Raw genomic sequence first — 20,602 nt, 5'->3', positions numbered from 1 at the left:
TCTGGAACATGTTTTTGATGACGAGACGACAGTGAATGGGTCGTGTAATGTGTAATGTGTTAGGTTGTTAACTGTTTCTATACTGTAGCACTGAATTTTTGCTGTTCGTATTTTTTGTGAACCGCTGTGAGTCGCCTTCGGGCTGAGAACAGCGGTATATAAGTAAGGTAAATAAATAAATAAATAATGGTAGTTAAAGAGCACATTCTAAGTTTATTTCTGCGTTTAATTTATTAAAATATCATTCAACCCTCGTATAATACCAAGTTTTTTCAACTTTGTGGTTTTAAATGCTTCTGACACGATAAACTAACTAACTCGGGGTGTATTGTCGAAAGCTTTCATGGCTGGAATCACTAGGTTCTTGTGGGTTTTTTCGGGCTATAGAGCCATGTTCTAGAGGCATTTCTCCTGACGTTTCGCCTGCATCTATGGCAAACATCCTCAGAGGTTGTGAGGTCTGTTGGAAGTAGGAAAAATGGGTTTATATATCTGTGGAATGGCTGGGGTGGGGCAAGGAGCTCTTCCCTGCTGCAGTTAGGTGGGAATGTTTAGCTGATCACCTTCATTAGCATTTGAAGGCCTGCCTGAGCCTGGGAAAATGTGTTGCTGGGAGGTGTTAATCTGTGCCTGGTTTTTTCTCTCTGTTTAGCTGTTATAATTTTAGAGTTTTTTAATACTGGTAGCCAGAATTTGTTCATTTTCATGGTCTCTTCCTTTCTGTTGAAATTGTCCACATGCTTGTGGATTTCAAGCCTTGGCAGACCGTGCAAAAAGAATCTGCGAAGCCCACCTCCTCCAAGATGAACTGAACCACCTCAACTGGGCTCTCCAGGCCAATGGATACTCCACCTCAGACGTCAGAAGAGCTGCAAGACCAAGAACAACCCACGAGAGTCAAGATGAAGATCCACCCAGAGAAAAAGTGTTCCTGCCATACATCAAGGGAACCACTGATCGCATAGGGAAGCTGATGAGGAAACACAACATACAAACTATCTACAAACCCACCAAGAAAATCCAACAAATGCTACGTTCAGCAAAGGACATGAGGGATCCTCTCACCTCTGCAGGAGTCTACCGTATACCATGCAGCTGTGGACAAGTCTACATAGGGACCACCAAACGCAGCATTGCCCAGACACGCATCAAGGAACATGAAAGGCACTGCAAACTACTCCAACCAGAGAAGTCAGCCATAGCAGAGCACCTGATGAACCAACCTGGACACAGCATATTATTTGAGAACACAGAAATGCTGGACCACACCAACAACCACCATGTCAGACTACACAGAGAAGCCATTGAAATCCACAAGCATGTGGACAATTTCAACAGAAAGGAAGAGACCATGAAAATGAACAAATTCTGGCTACCAGTATTAAAAAACTCTAAAATTATAACAGCTAAACAGAGAGAAAAAACCAGGCACAGATTAACACCTCCCAGCAACACATTTTCCCAGGCTCAGGCAGGCCTTCAAATGCTAATGAAGGTGATCAGCTAAACATTCCCACCTAACTGCAGCAGGGAAGAGCTCCTTGCCCCACCCCAGCCATTCCACAGATATATAAACCCATTTTTCCTACTTCCAACAGACCTCACAACCTCTGAGGATGCTTGCCATAGATGCAGGCGAAACGTCAGGAGAAATGCCTCTAGAACATGGCTCTATAGCCCGAAAAAACCCACAAGAACCTAACTCGGGGTGGCTCTGTGTTGTGCCAAACCAAGCAGACAGGCGCTCCAGGTGCCCAAAGCTCTCCAAAGGCGTGTGCGTAAAGGCGCACAGGGAGGGCGCAGGGCTTGGCTCCTCTCCCGGGCCTTTTCTCCGCCCTTTCCCGGGACTTGGACGCCGGGAGGAGCCAGGCCAGGCCCCTCCTCGCTCCCCAGCCCCTTCTCCCCTCCCTTCTTTCCCCTTTTCCCCGAGCCTTCGCCATGGTTTTGCAAGCGAGCGCTTCCCTCCTGGCCGCCTTCCTCCTCCTCTTCTCTTCCCTTCTGCTCCAAACTTCAGCCACGCAAGACCTGCGCCGCCCACCTTCCAGGATAGGTAACTTCTTTAGGGGAGAGAAAAAAAAAATGCTAATGGGGGGGCAGTTAAAGAGGCAATTGCTTCCCCCCCCCCCCACCACCACCACCACCTTCCTGTGTCCCTCTCTGCAAGGTTGTTGTTTGCTCCAAAAGTCTTTGGAGAGGGAGGTCTTTGCATCTTCTCCCCTTCCCTTCCTTTTGAAGGCTCATCTATACTGTAAGGCAGGCCTGGGCCAATTTTGGTCATCCCTCCAGTATTTTGGACGTCCACTCCCACAATTCCTAACAACCATATGCTGTTAATAGAATATAGGTAGGTAGTCACCTGACATTAAGTCTAGTCATGTCTGACTCTGGGGTGTGGTGCTCATCTTCATTTCTAAGCCGAAGAGCCAGCGTTGTCCATAGACACCTCCAAGGTCATGTGACCGGCATGACTGCATGGAGCGCCCTTACCTTCCCTATTGATCTACTCACATTTGCATGTTTTCAAACTGCTAGGTTGGCAGAAGCTAGGGCTGACAGCGGAAGCTCACACTGCTCCCCGGAATCGAACCTGCAACCTTTCGATCAACAAGCTCAGCAGCTCAGTGCTTTAACCCACTGTGCCACCGGGGGCTCTTAATAGAATATAATCTTATATATATACTAGCCGTCCCCTGCCAGGCATTGCTGTGGCCCAGTCTGGTGATCTGGAAAATAAAGTAATGAGAAAGGGTGGGCAGAGGCGGCCCTAGGTAATTTTCAACGGTAAGCAAACAGTATTTTGGCACCCCCCCCCCCCAACCAATCATTGATATATATTTTCTGTTCGTCATGGGAGTTCTGTGTGCCATATTTGGTTCAATTCCATCATTGGTGGAGTTCAGAATGCTCTTTGATTGTAGGTGAACATACATCCCAGTAACTACACTTGCCACACTTGCTCCCTTGCCTGGCCTGCTTTGGGTCCGGAGCCGTGCCTGAAGACCCCGGCGTGTGCACCAAAAGTCACCTCTTCTCCTGACTTTCTCCTCAGCCATTGGGACCAAGAGAGAGAGAGAGAGGTGGAGATGCTCACCTTTCTTGAAGGTAGGCGCAAAAACAAAGGAGGGAGCGGAGGTGGGAGATACCTCCAGCCAGAGGGGCTCTCTCTCTCTCTCTCTCTCTTGGTCCCAATGGCTGAAGAGAAAGTCAGGACAAGAGGCGACTTTTGGTGCGCACGCTGGGGTTTTCAAACACGCCTCCAGACCTGAAGCGGGCCAGGTGCGGCGGCTCCACCCCTTGGCCCACCTGCGGATTGGGAAGAGGAGAGGAGGCGGGTGGAGCACCGGGGGATCGGGAAAGGGAGCCGGTCATGGGGAAGGGAGTTGGCTCATGTTGGCTCATGTATCTGCCTTGATATTCTGGGTTATATGGCTGTGTGGAAGGACCCTTACATGAGGCAGGCCATAGTGGATGAGCATACAGATACGGAGTTGGCTGTACATGAGGCAGGGCATAGTGGACAAGCATACAGATGCAGAGTTGTCTGTACATGAGGCAGAGCATAGTGGACACGGAGTTGTCTGTACATGAGGCAGGGCATAGTGGACAAGCATATAGATTTCGGAGTTGTCTGTACATGAGGCACGGCATAGTGGATGAGCATACAGATACGGAGTTGTCTGTACATGAGGCAGGGCATAGTGGACAAGCATACAGATGCGGAGTTGTCTGTACATGAGGCAAGGCATAGTGGACACAGAGTTGTCTGTACATGAGGCAGGGCATAGTGGACAAGCATACAGATACGGAGTTGTCTGTACATGAGGCAGGACATAGTGGATGAGCATACAGATACGGAGTTGGCTGTACATGAGGCAGGGCATAGTGGACGAGCATACAGATGCGGAGTTGTCTGTTCTGCTCCACAGTCACACAAGGTGTGGGATTCTTTTAGGTCGTGCCATTTGGCCAGGTTGTCTTTTGATCTGCCCACTCCGCTTCTGAGTCTGTTCAGGGACTTCCAAGTTGCCCATTCTTGGTTTGCCCTTGGAGGAAGACCCTCGTGGGGGGGGGGGTGCATCCAGTTGGGATTTCCTGGTCTAGCTGCCCAGAGGGATAACTTTCTTGTTGCTGGGGGGGGGGGGATGCCAAGAGGAGTGGTAGTTCTCATAAAGCTTTTCCTTGATTTGAGTCTACTGGGAGGAGGCTGGGAGCCATGTAGTGGGTGGCTTTCCCAGTGTTCAACCTTATTTCTCCCACATTTAGCAGCAACTTCCTGTCACACATTAGGGGGGGCTAGCTTATAGAGTTTATCAACAGGTGTAGGTTTAAGACATCCTGTGATTATTCTGCATGTTTCATTCAATGCTATGTTCACCTGCTTTGCATGGGCAGACTTATGCCAAACAGGCCAGGCACACTTGGCAGTTGAGTAAGACAATTCCCAATATTCCATGGCATTGAGCCATGGCAATTTAAGTGGGGCCAAGCTGCAGCCATTATCTATACAGTAGATTAGGAATCATGGATTATCTATACAGTAAATTAGGAATCATGTTTAGTTCCAAGGGGCATGTGTGTCTATTACATTGTGACATAACGTTTACTCTTTCAAAGTCCACCTGAAACAATTACCTGCAGTCCCCAAGTTATGAACAAGAATGTTTATATAAGCCTGAATAGAGGCATTCTTTAATTGTAACTCCAGCCAAATATATATGTGTGTGTATGCGTGTGTGTGTTTTAGCTTTGGATCGCATAGGGAAAGGTTAACGTCCTGTTGGCCTTGCCTTTGCTGTCTGTGTCCCTGTTAAGAAGATTCCATTTCACTTTCTGTCTTGGTGAGAATGTGATTTTGGAAAATTTGGCTTGTTGTGGAAACAAGAATTTGGCGATACAGCTTCATTGGAGACACATAGATGTGGGCAAAATGTCAGGAGAGAATGCTTCTGGAACTTGGCCAGCCAGCCCAGAAAACTAACAGCAACCCAGTGATTGCAGCCATGGAAGCTTTCGACAACATCTTTATTTTTAACCCATCCTCCCTCCTCAAAGAGACTCAGGGAGGCTTCCAAAGGCCAAAAATGGCAAATATTCAATGCCATGTTCATATTCAATGCCATGTTCAGTCTATATAAATAAAAATGTAATGTTAGTTTGTGGGATTAACTTAACTCAAAAACCATTGGACAAAATGACACCAAATTTGGACACAAGACACCTAACAACCCAATGTATGTCCTTCACTCAAAAAATTGATTTTGTCATTTGGGAGTTGTAGTTACTGGGATTTATAGTTCACCTACAATCAAAGAGCATTTTGAACTCCACCAATGATGGAATTGAACCAAGCTTGGCAGATAGGAACCCCATGACCAACAGAAAACACAAGAAGGGTTTGCTGAGCATTGTTCTTGAGTTTGGGTGTTGTAGTTCACCTACATCCAGAGAGCACTGTGGACTCAAACAATGATGGATCTGAACCAAACTCTACACGAATATTCCATATGCCCAAATATGAACACAGATGGAATTTGAGGGAAATAGACCTTGACATTTGGGAGTTGTAGTTACTAGGAGTTACAGTTCACCTCCAATCAAAGAGCATTCTGAACTCCACCAATGATGGAATTGAACCAAATGTGGCACACCGGACTCCCATGACCAACAGAAAACATTAGAGGGATTTGGTGGGTGTTGACTTTGAGTTTGGAAGTTGTAATTCACCTACATCCAGAGAGCACTGTGGACTCAAACAATGATGGATCTTGACCAAACTTGCCAGGAATACTCAATATGCCCAAATATGAACACAGATGGAGTTTAGGAGAAATAGACCTTGACATTTGGGAGATGTAGTTACTAGGATTTATAATTCACCTACAATCAAAGAACATTCTGAACCCCACCAACGATAGAATTGGGCCAAACTTCCCATACAGAACCCCCATGACCAACAGAAAATACTCAAGGCCATCCAGTCCAATTCTCTTCACCAGGGCAAGAAAATGTAATCAGAGCTCTCCTGATGAAGAGCCATCCAATCATAAATATAGATAGATATGATTCACACACACACACAGATATAGTATCATAGATTTGAAAGGGACCCCTAAAGAAGGACTATGATATGTTGCATATTCCAGAGTAGGCAAACCAGACAATCTCTGCATTAACACTGACAAAGAAATAACAAGAAATACTGTTTACCCACAAGCAGAAAGAAATTACATATATTAGAAACCAACACTTTCTCATTACTTTATTTTCCAGATCATCAGACTGGGCCACAGTAACGCGTGGCAGGGGATGCCTAGTGTTCAGTATTAAAAGGAATTTCAGTAGAGCTTTGAGCATTGTTAGAGAATGTCTGTTGGAGTCTTTTTGTGTGCAGAGGCTAACCTACATAACCTAAAGGACTGGAAGGAACTTGGGTTGGGATTAGAGTAGGATGAAATGCGCCATCCTTCCTAGCCAAGGCCGGCTGTGAAAGGGAATTAATACAAGGCAGCTGTATTCCAGGTAACGTTTCTCCGTGAAAGGGGATTAATGAAGGATGACTTGTTTTCAGGGGTGATTGGAGCAGGAATCGGGGGCACTTCTGCTGCCTATTTCCTGCGCCAGAAGTTCGGCAAAGATGTCCCCATCGACGTCTTTGAGCGAGGCGAGGTGGGCGGCCGCTTGGCAACCATCGACTTGGAAGGAAAAGGCTACGAAGCTGGAGGAACCGTCATCCACCCGCTCAACCTGCACATGAAGCATTTTGTTAAGGAACTAGGTAAGGCCTTTTTGTATCCTAAAGCAGGGCCGGGCTATAGCACAGCTGGTAAATCACTACCAGCAAAGCAGTAAGATCTCCCTATGAACCATCTAGGTCTCTAAGATAGTTTGGGGAGGCCCTGCTCTTGGTCCCACCTCCTTCGGAGATGCGACTGTTGAGAATGAGAGACAGGGCCTTCTCAGCGGTGGCCCCTCGGTTATGGAACGCCCTCTCTAGGGACATTCGATCGGCCCCCTCCCTCCTAACATTTTGAGAGTCAGAACAGATGCAGTGTAATAGGCTATTTTAGATCCATGGAATGATTAGACGATGCGACTGGAAAATGATTTTAGTAATGAGACGTTGAGGACTTATGTTTTATTGTTTTTATATGGTTTATATTCTATGTTAATATTTTAATTACATTTTATGTTATTGGGGGCATAGAATTTTGCCGTTTGTAAACCGCCCTGAGTTGCCTCCGGGCTGAGAAAGTTGGTATATAAATATGGTAAACAAATACGTATATAAATAAAGGTTTCCAGTTCGAAGTCCGGGTCGGGTTGAGCACCCGACTATCAGCCCAGCTCACTGTTTAGCTAAGCAGTTCGAAAACAGCTTAGAGCTGTAAGTAGAGAAATTCGGTACCTCTAAAAAGCAGGGGACGTATTTTACGACACCATAAAAGAAATAAAACAGAAAATGCCAGAGACCAAACGGAAGGAGGAAGTCCTGATGGCTCTTTGTCATAGTGCAAAATTAGCTCCACAAGCACTGCAGGGTCTTGTGCTCCTCCGCAAACCTTCTGCTATAGCCTTTCTCATACTGCTTTAAGGTCTTTCATACTCGCCTTGGCTTGAGTCTCATGCGCCATTGGATCCCATGCGCATTAACAAAACCCTGAAACCAACAAAAAGTATTTGCTACCAAATGTGATGCATAAAAAGTGCCCATTTGGCCCAGAAAAGTGTGCCTTGCATTTGCTGCCTGCTTAGGATTCCTTTAAAAACAAAACGTTAGGACACCAAAGCTTCCAGCAACTGAAAAGAAAACCTTTGGATGCATCTGTGTTGCAGAATGAAGGCACTTTAATTGCCTTGGTTCAATGCTATGGAGTCAGCGAGCCGTTGTTTTACTATGGTGTGGTGTTGGAAGTCTTGGGTGGTGGTTACACAAGTGGGAACAGGAGGTTGGTGAGGTTGGGAAAATAATATTTGTACTTTTCTGAATTTCGTTGATTTGATGCTTTTTTCTACATAACACAATTGTTGTACACCAGAGCAAGAACACATCTGACCTTAAACAATACACGAGCTTGGTAAAATCAGAAAGCAGTTTATTGAAAAATATATGTAGCTAAAGCAGTATTACATAGCAAAACAGTAAAAATCCAAAATAGTCCATAAGCTTTAAACGGAAACAAGATCCAGGAGTTCATAGAAATCCATGAAACAAGGCACTTGAAAAACCATGAACCAAAACAGCATGAAAATCCCATTGGCAAAACTTCAGCTTGGCAAAAACTTAGTACATGAAACTCAGAGCACTTGAAAACAAGACCGTGATAAAATAACAGTGTTGCCTCAACTGATGCAACCCACTCCCATGATTCATTATAAACCTTTTCCAGAACCCAAAACTGGAAGGAAAGCATTTTTCTTGACTTTCCCACAAGATAACGGTTTGTTATCTTTCTTTTGCTGTAGACGAAGTGATAGCCTCAATCTCTGAAAGCTCTGCCTCTGTTTGCTGAAACTTTGCTTTCTGTCCAAGGTTTCACTGTCCTCTCCCTCATTAACTCCTGCACCTTGCAAATCAATCTCAGCATCATTTTCAGGCAGTTGCCCTGAGAAAAGCAGTGAAAGGTCGCTCCCAGGAATGTGGCCTTGTGACTCTTCCTGAAACAGCTCAGGCCTCTCATCGAATCATAGAATCAAAGAGTTGGAAGAGACCTCATGGGCCATCCAGTCCAACCCCCTGCCAAGAAGCAGGAATATTGCATTCAAATCACCCCTGACAGATGGCCATCCAGCCTCTGTTGAAAAGCTTCCAAAGAAGGAGCCTCCATCACACTCCGGGGCAGAGAGTTCCAGTGCTGAACGGCTCTCACAGTCAGGAAGTTCTTCCTCATGTTCAGATGGAATCTCTTTCTTGTAGTTTGAAGCCATTGTTTTGCGTCCTAGTCTCCAGGGAATCTGAACTTAACTAAGATCTCTTCTGAACTTAACTAAGACCCAAGTAATCCGTCATCCCCAGGCCCATCATCAGGAACACCATCCCCATCATGAACATCACCATGAACATCATTCCCATCATGCACATCAACATGAACATCAGACACAATCACAGGCTGAACAGGCTGACATGCAACAACAATTGGAGCGCTTCCTCTTAGATGCCAGGGAGATGCATCTCAAAAGATGATCCTGCCTCTTTTTTTGGCCATCCTTTCTAAATCAGCCATGTTTTCTTCTCATCTTGCCAGGACTTTCTGTTGTCCAGGGTCATGGTGGGCTTTTAGGCATCTACAACGGAGATGAGTTAGTCTTTGAGGAGAGCGGTTGGACCATCTGGAACTTCCTGAAACTGCTCTGGCATTACGGGCTGAATGCTATACGGAAGTCCATGTGGGTGGAGGAGACCCTGGACAAATTTATGAGGTAATTGGTCCCTAAATTGGGAATTATGAGTGGGAGGGAAATCAGTGTAAGAGTCAGGATCTCCTGAAGCTGTCTAGCTCTGCCCCCTCCTGCTCTAGGAATCCACAACTCAAACTCCTTACTTTGTACCTATACTGTTTATATTTAATTCTGTTTTAATGTTTACCTTTTTGTATATTCTAAATGATATGTTATTGCTTTTATGTTAAGCTGCTTTGAGTCTTCTTCGGGAGAGATAAAGCAGGGTATAAATAATAATAATAATAATAACAACAACAACAACAACAACGTTGTTGTTATTATTGTTGTTGTTGTTGTTGTTGTTATTATTATTATTATTATTATTATTATTTAAACTAGCTGTCCCCTGCCACATGTTGCTGTGGCCCAGCCTGATAATCTGGAAAATAATGAGAAAGTCTTTGTTTCTAATAAATGTAACTTCTTTCTGCTTGTGCTGTTTCTTTGACAGTGTTGATGTCTGGTTTGCCTACTCTGGAACATGCAACATAGAATTATCCTTCTTTAGGGGTCCCTTTCAAATCTATGATACTATATCTCTCTGTGTGTGAATCATATATATCTAATCGTGAATCATATATATCTAATCTATATCTGTGGTTGGATGTCTCTTTGTCAGGAGAGCTTTGATTATGTTTTCTTGCCTTGGTGAAGGAAGTTAGACTGGGTGGCCTTAAGTGTTTTCTGTTTGTCATGGAAGTTCTGTGTGGGAAGTTTGCCCCAGTTCTGTCGTTGGTGGGGGCGTTCAGAATGCTTTTGTTCAGAATGCTTTTTGATTGCAGGTGAACTATAAAACCCAGTAACTACAACTCCCAAATGTCAAGGTCTATTTACTCCAAACTCCATCTGTGTACATATTTGGGCGTATGGAATATTTGTGCCAAGTTTGATCCAGATCCATCATTGTTTGAGTCTACAGTGCCCTCTAGATGTAGGTGAACTATAACTCCCAAACTCAAGACCAATGCCTACCAAGCCCTTTCAGCATTTTCTGTTGGGCATGCCAGTCCTATGTGCCACATTTAGTTCAATTCCATCATTGGTGGAGTTCAGAATGCTCTTTGATTGTAGGTGAACTATACATCCCAGCAACTACAACTCCCAAATGAAAAAATCAATTTTTTTAGTGATGGTCACTCCTTGGGTTAGTAGGTGTCTTGTGTCCAAATTTGGCAGCAATTCGTTCAGTGGTTTTAGAGTTATGTTAATCCCACAAACGAACATTACATTTTTATTTATATAGATTGTGTGCTATTGCTTATGTCAAGCCACTTTGAGTCTCCTTCAGGAGAGAGAAAGTAGGGCATTTATAATAATAATAATAATAATAATAATAATAATAATAATAATAATAGTGGCTTGACGTAAAAGCAACAGCACACAATTTAAATAATAATAATAATAATAATAATAATAATAATAATAATAATAATAATTTAAATTGTGTGCTATTGCTTTTACGTCAAGCCACTTTGAGTCTCCTTCGGGAGAGAGAAAGCAGGGTATCAATATAACATCATCATCATATCCCCTCTTTCCTTTCTTGGCCCAAGGATCTACCGCTACCAGGCGCACGACTACGCCTTTAGCTCCAACGAGGTCTTGCTCCATGCCCTTGGAGGGGCTGAGCTCATCCAGATGTGGAACCAAACCATCGAGGAGTCTATGCAGAAGGCCGGATTCTCCCAGAAGTTCATCCACGAAATGGCAACACCCATCATGCGGTACAACTACGGGCAGGGAGTCGGCATCAATGGATTTGTGGGTAAGTGGGTTTGGTACAGCAATAATGGTTCTGGAACGTGTGGTGGTGTAGGGACTATGGTTCTCCAGCACTCCAGAACTCTGCACAAAGTCAGGAGCCCCCTTGGACTTGTGAGGGTGGTGTAAAGAGAGGTAAAGCACAAGTTGAATTCCAACTGCAGATGTTTTGTTTACTGCGGGCCAAGCAATAGGCGACAGTAGGGTGCCCACAACATAAAAGGTCTGTCACGCCTTAAAATGGGGCTTGTTCCGTCTTCCAGGAGCATGGTTTACGTTGCCTTTTAGCTGCATGGGATAGCATTCCTTTGCATTTCCCCAGGCTTGCTACAGACCCAGGAGCACCCTGGAAGTTAAACAGTATCTGGAAAGCCAGCCTGCAGGCCCTCTGCAGTTATTGGTTTAGAAAATATCTCTGGGTTTGGAGTCCGCCCTTTTTCCTGGGGTTGAGATCTCCATTTTGGAATCTTCCCCTGCCTCCTTCAGTAGAGAAAAGAGCCTCAGGTGTGCTGTTGGTCAGGCAGGGAGCTCTGAAAAACCCATTGTGAGTACTATTGAGTTATTAAGAAAGGCAATTGAGATAGAGAAGCTTATTGAGTTATAGAGAGAGAGATATTAAGATATTGAGATAGTAATTGAGTAATTGAGTTTTTGAGAAATAGAGAGGACTAGTTATTGAGTATTATTGAGCATTACTTAATCTCCAAAACTGACCTTGTGCTTAGATAGGGGAAGACCTGTTCTTTCTAACCATAGCAGCTCAGGGTTAGGGTGAAAGATCCCAGGATTTTTTCTACCATTTGGAGAAAGGTTACCTCAGTAATTGGAGAAAAAGGGAAAGAAAGAACATCTCTATGGTTTCTCAAATTGACTGTTTGTGTTGTAACTTTATCAAGCTGTGCCAAGTCTGCCAAGGACTTGTTGATGTTCATATCTTGACTGGCATCAGTTGCTTCAGTTGCATTGAGTTATTGCTTCAAAGAAAGACCCCCAGCGGTTCACCCAGATAAAGAGAGAAGCACATCTTAGTTTTAATGTTATAGGGCTGCAAGGCTTTTTATCACTTTTTCAGAAATTTAAAAGCATAGTCTCATTGGTGTACAAAGATAAATTATTTAATTGCTCTAAGCTAGCCAATACAGATTTTTTTAAAAAATATTTTTTATTGAAATTGTAAGATTACATGGAAAGTGGGGGAAGAATATATTTGAAATAAAGAAAGAGCGAGAAAGGAAGGGAAGAGAGAATAAGAAATCAAGAGAAAAAGAAAAAAATGAATAATAAAGAAAATAAAATAAGATTAAAAATATTGATAAGCACAGTAATAATATTAATATTAAATAAAATCAACAAAACAAAACAAATAATAATAATAATATTTTTAAAACGTGACTTCCATCTATTATTCATAGTCTTTACCTGTTTATATTACTTTAGAATTCCCAGACTGTTGTTCAGGTATCTAAAAAAAAAACCCCAAAAAACCCCTCTCTTCTAATGTCTACTTCTTCTCTATTGTATTCTTACTTCTAATTTTAATTGTTTGAAATAATCTTTTACTAGTTCCCAGTTTGTCTGTTTCTTTGGCATCCCGTGATTGGGTGTTATCCAGTATTTTAGCCGCTCCGAGTCCCCGTTGGGGGAGATGGTAGTAGGGTATAAATAAAGTTATTTATGGGTTGTTGTAGGTTTTTTCGGGCTATATGGCCATGTTCTAGAGGCATTTCTCCTGACGTTTCGCCTGCATCTATGGCAAGCATCCTCAGAGGTAGTGAGGTCTGTTGGAACTAGGGAAAAGGGTTTATATATCTGTGGAATGACCAGGGTGAGACAAAGGACTCTTGTCTGCTGGAGCTAGGTGTGAATGTTTCAACTGACCACCTTGATTAGCATTTGATAGCCTGGCAGTGCCTGGAGCAATCTTTTGTTGAGAAGTGATTAGATGTCCTTGTTTGTTTCCTCTCTGTTGTGCTGTTCTAATTTAAGTTGATTATTATTATTATTATTATTATTATTATTATTCTGTCCATATTCATTATTTCTAGTATCTTATTTTGCTAGCTAGCTAATACAGATTTTCATTAGTTTTTTATGATTCTAACAAGCAGGAAGGCAAACAGGTGGTAGTTAACAATGGCACTTTTCATGTTTCTGACCATGAGGATTTAACGAGGAAGTGTTTATGAGTCAGTCTTATCTCCATTCTTGTTTCAAGCACAAACTTCAAGCGGCTGGGAAAATTAGGGAGTATTATTGCGCCAGTTCTACTCTGAAGAATTCATCCTTGAGAGTAGTCACCTTACTGTTGCAGCTCTTTCTCCAAACATCAGCATTTTTGCAGACAAAGGCCTCTGCAAATCAGGACCCATGGGACTTACAATCATTGGAAGCATCCATGAAAATTCCATTTAAAATTATATCTCCCACATTGGCTTTGCAGCTCCAGAGTTTCCTGGATAAAAAGGATGATCTGGACCCATTGCAGTCTGGTTTCAGGCCTGGCTACAGGATCAAAACAGCATTGGTCGCCTTGGTGGATGATCGATGTAGAGACATAGACAGGGGGAGTGTGTCCCTCCTGGTTCTCTTGAACCTCTCAGCGACTTTCAATACCATCAATCATGGTATCCTCCTAGACCGCCTTGCAGGAATGGGACTTGGAGGCACTGTGTTGCATTGGTTGTGGTCCTTCCTGGAGGGCCATTCCCAGAAGGTGGTGTTGGGGGACACCTGCTTGGCCCCAAACAATTGTCCTATGGGGTCCCGCATGGTTCAGCATTGTCCCCCATGTTGTTTAACAGCTACATGAAGCCGTTGGGTGAGATGATCCAAAGTTTTGGAGTTCAATGCCATTAGTATGCAGATGACGCCCAGCTCTATTACTCATTTCCAGTACCCGTCAGGTGTGATGGCCTGGGTGAGGAGGAACAAATTGAAATTGAATCCTGTCTCTTTGCAGGGGACTGAAGGGCCTTTGCACTATCCATTTCCTATTGGCATCTGAGCAGGGTTCCTCAACCTTCTATATGCACCGGGACTGTGGCACAGCTTGCTGGGAGTCAGCTGCATTAAGATCACTACTGACAGAAAGGTCATGAGTTCGAAGCCAGCCTGGGTCAGAATGAGCTTCTGACCAATTTGTGTAGCTTGCTGTCAACCTTTGCAGCCCAAAAGACAGTTACATCTGTCGAGTAGGAAATTTAGGTACCGCTTTTGCGGGGAGGTTAATTTAACTAATTTACGAGGCCATAAAAATCTCCAGCGAGCGTGCAAAGAATGAGGAAGTACTTCAGCAGTGTCACAAATGGACGGTGAAGCAACAGCTCCCCTGGTGGCCAGAATACCCTCATGAAAAAAGCTGGAATGTTAAATAGCCTCTGAGTGTCTGTCTATATATATTGTGTGTCTATGGCATAGACACATGTTGTGTGTCTATGGCATTGAATCCCCTGCGGATGAGAAGGGCAGAATATAAATACAGTAAATAATAATAATAATAATAATAATAATAATAATAATAATAAATGTTTTACAGCTTGTGAGAGATTTAGTCTTTGTGGTTCAGAAGTGCAGTGCCATGAAAGTCAACCCAGGGACTCAGTTCTGTGGTTTCACCCTTTCCTTCTTTTTCCCCGACAGGTGTGGTGGCCTTCACAGGAGTCGACAAGGGACTCTGGTCTGTGGAAGGAGGCAACAAGAGAGTATGCGCCGGTCTGATCCAGGCCTCAAAAGCCCAGCTGATTCAAGGCACTGTGACCTCCGTGGAGGAAACAACGCGGCCCAAAGGACGCTCAGGTGAGAGTGATGGGCATTTCTTCTTCAGAGTCACCAGAAAGACCTCTAGCGAATTAAAAAAATGCTTGTATGGCATGGATAAGCAGGGGAATTCGTGAGAACAGGGATCTGGAAGACAATGAGGACTAGAAACGTAAACAATTTGTGATGAAATGAAAATCATGCGTAGTTCATGTTTGGTCAGACCACACACTCCCTTGCCAGAGAAAGAAAAATATGCCATGCAGATGAACAGTAGAAAACAAGTACTGTAGTTTACCCTTTGTCATTGAGAACAACATATTTACAGTCATGTGCATTAACTCACATAATGTCCTTTTATGAGATTTAAAATTGTCTTTCTTTATCCATATGGATAATCTCCTCCAGCAGTTCATGAAGCAAGAGCACTCTCCAAACTCTGTCTCTGTCTCCTTATTTTATTTGCAGCATTTATATTCCGCCCTTCTCACCCCGCAGGGGACTCAGGGCGGATTACAGTGTACACATATATGGCAAACATTCAATGCCAATTTTGACATACAATGTATACAGACATACACAGAGGCTATTTAACTTTTTCTGGCCGCCAGGGGAGCTGTCGCTTTCATCGTCCATCTGTGATGCTGATGAAGCACTTCCGCATTCCCCGCGTGCTTCCCCGCTGGAGTGCTTTGCTGGAGTCTTCTTTATGGCCTCATAAATCAGTTAATTTAGCCTCCCCACACAAGGTGGTACCTAATTTTCCTACTTGACAGATGTAACTGTCTTTCGGGTTGCAAAGGTCAACAACAGGCTACACACAATTGGTTGGAAACCCACTCCAACCTGGGCTGGCTTTGAACTCATGACCTTTTGGTCAGAGTGATCTTAATGCAGCTGACACTCAGCCAGCTGCGCCACAATCCCGGTCCTTCTCACTGCTTCTCTGCAAGCACGTGCATAGCTGAAGTCTGAAAAATGTAACAGTAACCAAAAGTCCCAGGCTCAGCCATCTCCCCGGGCCTTGCCCAGCCAATCATCTTCATGTGTCTTATTTTACAGTTGACACACATTAAGTGATTTTTTTTTACATACTCCAACACCGTTTACAGATTGACTTCAAGGCCCATGGGAAGAAATGCCTATGTCTGTTGTTTCTTCCAATGGCCCTGCTGTTAAATGTCTCAGGGCCCTTCCACACAGCCATAGAACCCCTTCCACACAGCTGACTAAAATCCCACTTTCTCGGCTATGTACTGGGATATCTGGCAGTGTGGACTCAGATAATCCAGTTCAAAGCAGATACTGTGGGATTTTCTGCCTTGATAATTCTGGGTTATATGGCTGTGTGAAAGGGCTCTAAGCCTACACTGCCAGGTAATCCAGGTTATCACAGCAGAACATTGATACTATCTGACTTGAACTAGGTTATCTTAGGGCCCTTCCACACAACCATATAATCCACTGTCACAACTTAAACTGTCGAATGCTTTTTTGGCGTCCAGAGCTATCAAGGCTAATTCCTTTTGGTTGTAAGTTTCATAATATTCAATAATGTCGAATACATTTCTAACATTGTCTTTTAAATGTCTATCTGGAAGGACACCCATTTGGTCTTCATGGACCCACTCATTCAGGAAAGTTTTTAATGTTTCTGCAGTTATGTTTGTGAAAAGTATAGTCATTATTTAGAAGTGAGATTGGCCTACAGTGTCTTACATCGGTTGGGTCTGTGTGCCCTTTATGTATCATGGTGATATTTGCCAAATTCCATGATTCAGGTGCTTTTTGTTGGTTTAAGATTTGGCTCATAATTTTCTTAAAAGATTGTGATTTCTAACAAGGTCATGCTTTTCCAAAAGGTCACACCAAATAGTGGGAATGCCAATTCACCTCCGAAAGCCTGTGGAGATTCCTGGCTTTCCCAAAAGGTTATGAATGCCATTTTCCAAATTTATTTATTTATTTGTGTCATTTTTATCCCGCCCATATCAGTCCAAAGGCGACTCAGGGTGGCGTACAAGTCGGCAACAATTGGATGCCATATATAAAAATACATACATTGGTAAAAAGCAAAATACATCACAATACAATTTAAAACCATAAAAATAATGAACAATAAAAGTTATAAAAACTATGTCTTCTTGTTCAAATCGTCAACCATTCCATCGTCTTAGCCGTTCCTAGTTCATTTTCCAATTTGAGTTTTTCTGGTCATGCTGAGGTTCCAAACTCTTGCTCAAAGAGCCTCTTTTTCAAAAGGTCAGGAGGGAGGGGACCAGTCTAATATCCCTGAGCAGGGAGTTCCACAGCTGAGGGGCCACCACAGAGAAGGCCCTGTCTCTTGTCCCTGTCAGACATGCTTGTGAAGCAGGCGGAATTGAGAGCAGGGCCTCTCCAGATGATCTCAAGTGCCTGGAAGGTTCATAGGAGAGATGTGTTTGGATAGATAAGCAGGTTAGGGAGATTCATATTTTCCAAAGGCTTTATCATTTGATTTATTTTTTTCCTTTAAGGTGAGACCGTCAAGCTGTACGAAGTCACCTACGAGTCTGCCTCAGGAGTGACATCCTCTCTCTACGATATCGTCCTGATCGCGACACCGTTGCACCGTAAAATGACCAACATCTCCTTCCGCAACTTCAAGCCGCCCATTCCCGAATTCTCCAAGCCTTATGAACATGTAGTCTCAACGTTTGTCCACGGGAACATCAACTCTTCTTTGTTTGGCTATTCGGACCCCTCCCAGTTGCAATTAAACGACATTTTCACCATGGAAAACCCCAAGACGTTCTTCTACAGCATTAGCATAGTCCCTGCTGTTAAAGACGCAGAAGCGGGTGCAGCACCATCCCCACCGGTTTGGAAAATATTTTCTGCCCAGCCGTTGACCAAGGAGCAGCTGAACATGCTCTTCTCCTCCTACGATTCGGTGGAATCAAAGGCATGGCTGGCCTACCCTCATTACAGCCCCCCTGAGCAGTGCCCGCCCCTCGTTCTCCACAACCGTATGTACTACGTCAACAGTATGGAGTGGGTGGCAAGCGCCATGGAAATGGGCGCCATCTCAGCCAAGAATGCTGCCCTCCTGGCTCACCACCGCTGGTACGAGCGGACAGAGAAGATCGATCAAGAGGATTTGCACGAGAAACTCAAGACGGAGCTTTAAAGCTTAATGGGAACTTGGACAGAAAAGACAGAAAAGTCCTAGAACAGCATTAATATTTTGAGCCAATTTTCCTGCTGCAGCAACACATTCAATTTCTAATTGGAATATGTCGTAACAAACAACTTCTTCGAAAGCACTCTAATCTTTTTCTAATACAATGCAATGCAGCCTTTTCTGCAAATAATGTTTCTTCCGGATGCAGAGACGAAACTAAAATGTTTGTGCTCAAGTGCCTCTTTAGACAAAACAGTTCTTAATCCCATTAACCAACGGAAAGTATAAAGGAGCTGCTGAAAGAATTGTGAATGTGATTCACTTGAAGCTGAAGACAGCCCTCCCTGAGCCTGGTTTTTAGAGTCTACTAAACCAGGAGGGTTTTGAAATGGAATGAAACAAACTGTGTATGCCATACTACTGATTTTAAAATTAAATATATATTTTGCGGATCTGTTTTTTGCATTCAGTATTGGGTATTGTAATTATAAATACACTAGGATTCATCCTCAATGAATCCCAGTGCAAACCGTGGTTAAAAGAGCAATGAGGTTTCAAGACTAACAGGAGGGAAAAGTGAATTTAACCAGAATAGCTGCAGTGCATTGGGCTCTGGACTTCCGAATGCTGTTTATGGTGGCCACTATCTGGCAAAAAAGCCAGGAAACGCTGAATGAACAACTTTCTGATATTAAAGTGGAGTAAGAAAAAGTCAGCATCATAAAAAACCCAACCTTGGTCAGTATGTAAAAGCCTGGAGGCCAGGGGTGGCTCAACCCATTACGCAAAATAAGCATTTGCAGTATAGTTGATTTTGCCCAGGGGCGCTCTTGAGGCGCTCTTGGGGGAAAATAGACCTTGACATTTGCGAGTTGTAGTTACTGGGATGTATAGTTCACCTACAATCAAAGAGCATTCTGAACTCCACCAATGATGGAATTGAACTAAATATGGCACACAGAACTCCCACGATGAACAGAAAATATATATCAGTGATTGGTTGGGGGGGGATACTGTTTGCTTACCGTTGAAAATTACCTAGGGCTGCCTCTGCTGGAGGCAAAGAAATCTGTTGAACTGTTGCCATAAGGATAGCAAGAAAGCCTCTTCCGAAGACTGGGGCAGCTACATGACAATTACAATAATAAAATCACAATTGGACACAACATAGTTAAAACAATACATAAGCAATCATTAAAACAGTAAAACGGTCTCGTCGGCCATATCGTCATTCCAGTCATGTCCCTCTAAAGTGCTGCTACATCTATTGTCTGAAAGCCTGGTCCCAAAATCATGCCTTTAATTTCTTTCGGAAAGCCAGGAGGGAAGGAGCCGATCTTACCGCCGTTGGAAGTGTGTTCCATAGGCAGGGAGCCACCGCCGAAAAGGCCCTGTCTCTCGTCCCCACCAGACGCATTTGTGCTGTTGACAGGAGCAAGAGCAGGGCCTCCCTGGATGATCTTAGATTACGAGGTGAGACATAGGGGTGGATGTGTTTGGACAGGTAAGCTGGGCCAGAACTGTGTAGAGCTTTATAGGTCAAAACCAGCACTTTGAATTGGGCTCGGAGATGGACCGGCAGCCAGTGGAGCTGGCATAACGGGGCATAACTTTACCATTTCACCATTCTTTCTCCATGAAGAACATCTCCTAGGCCAGACCCTGCTTTCCTTGCAGCCTGACAACACACAATTCCAAAACTTCAATAATGCCAAAATGCCAAAACCTCTTTCCCAAAGAACAATGCCAAGGACCAGATCTCTGTTTTCCATGTCATTGTGAATAGAGCAGAACCTGATTCCCTGCACAAAATCTAAGACTCCAAAATGCACTCCTTCCTCTTCCCTTGACCAAAAAGCCCAAATTGTACAGAATCCTGCTTTTCCCATAGCAGATTTGACACTCTCCATAAGTACACTATCTCTCTCCTTCCCATGGAGCAGAGCATAATGGGTGAACAGTGTCACCGTCTGTCATAATTTGAGAATTATTAGATTGAGTCTTTTATAGGAATATTCTGCTGATGTCATCCCAAAGTTGTAAATTAATGATAAGACATCTTCCATCCTGAACAGATGTTGATTCTTCTTGATTGGTGTTAGCAAACATGCCTTGAGTTGACATCCTTCTTAACAGTGTAAACATTTCTCTTGTCACTGTCACAATTCTTATCACAGTTTACTTTTTAGTTCTCATTGACAACTTTTTAATTACAGTTCCAGCAAGCAGGCAGTTCGTCATTGCAGGAATTAATCTTCTAGAATGGTGTCTCCAAAATTATTAACTCCATCCATACTCCTTCCATTCAGTTCCATTCCTACCCACACATAACAAATCTGCACATTATATTTCTCGTGACACTCTGTGTCAGCATGTGTCCGTCCCGGAGAGCTCATTGTTGCATGGTATGAGTGATCATGACACATACGTAGCGCCATAGCATAGGGCTGGCAGCATGTTTGAGTTGAACAACTCAGCTTGGAG

The 20,602-nt window shown here is 43.6% G+C and overlaps 1 protein-coding gene across 1 annotated transcript; it reads left to right on the top strand.

Moving 5' to 3' along the window:
- Positions 1–1,877: 1,877 nt before the first annotated feature.
- LOC137094720 (prenylcysteine oxidase 1-like) lies at positions 1,878–18,570 on the top strand. Its single transcript, XM_067470715.1, has 6 exons — positions 1,878–2,050; positions 6,569–6,775; positions 9,243–9,417; positions 10,992–11,203; positions 14,839–14,994; positions 17,472–18,570. Exons 1-6 carry the CDS (start codon positions 1,939–1,941, stop codon positions 18,122–18,124), a joined length of 1,515 nt encoding a protein of 504 aa, XP_067326816.1. The 5' UTR covers positions 1,878–1,938; the 3' UTR covers positions 18,125–18,570.
- Positions 18,571–20,602: the final 2,032 nt, after the last annotated feature.

Source organism: Anolis sagrei, chromosome 7 (genome assembly GCF_037176765.1).
Source record: "Anolis sagrei isolate rAnoSag1 chromosome 7, rAnoSag1.mat, whole genome shotgun sequence".
NCBI lineage: Eukaryota > Metazoa > Chordata > Lepidosauria > Squamata > Dactyloidae > Anolis > Anolis sagrei.
The sequence above is the reverse complement of the archived record's forward strand: the minus strand, read 5'-3'. Positions and strand labels throughout refer to the sequence as shown.

What these genes read in the sequence shown, in the direction of transcription:
- LOC137094720 (XM_067470715.1), top strand. Translation starts at nt 1,939, where the DNA reads ATGGTTTTGCAAGCGAGCGCTTCCCTCCTGGCCGCCTTCCTCCTCCTC. An exon ending in CGGCATCAATGGATTTGTGG is followed by an intron (nt 11,204 to 14,838) that starts GTAAGTGGGTTT and finishes TTTCCCCGACAG; the next exon opens with GTGTGGTGGCCTTCACAGGA. An exon ending in GCGGCCCAAAGGACGCTCAG is followed by an intron (nt 14,995 to 17,471) that starts GTGAGAGTGATG and finishes TTTTCCTTTAAG; the next exon opens with GTGAGACCGTCAAGCTGTAC.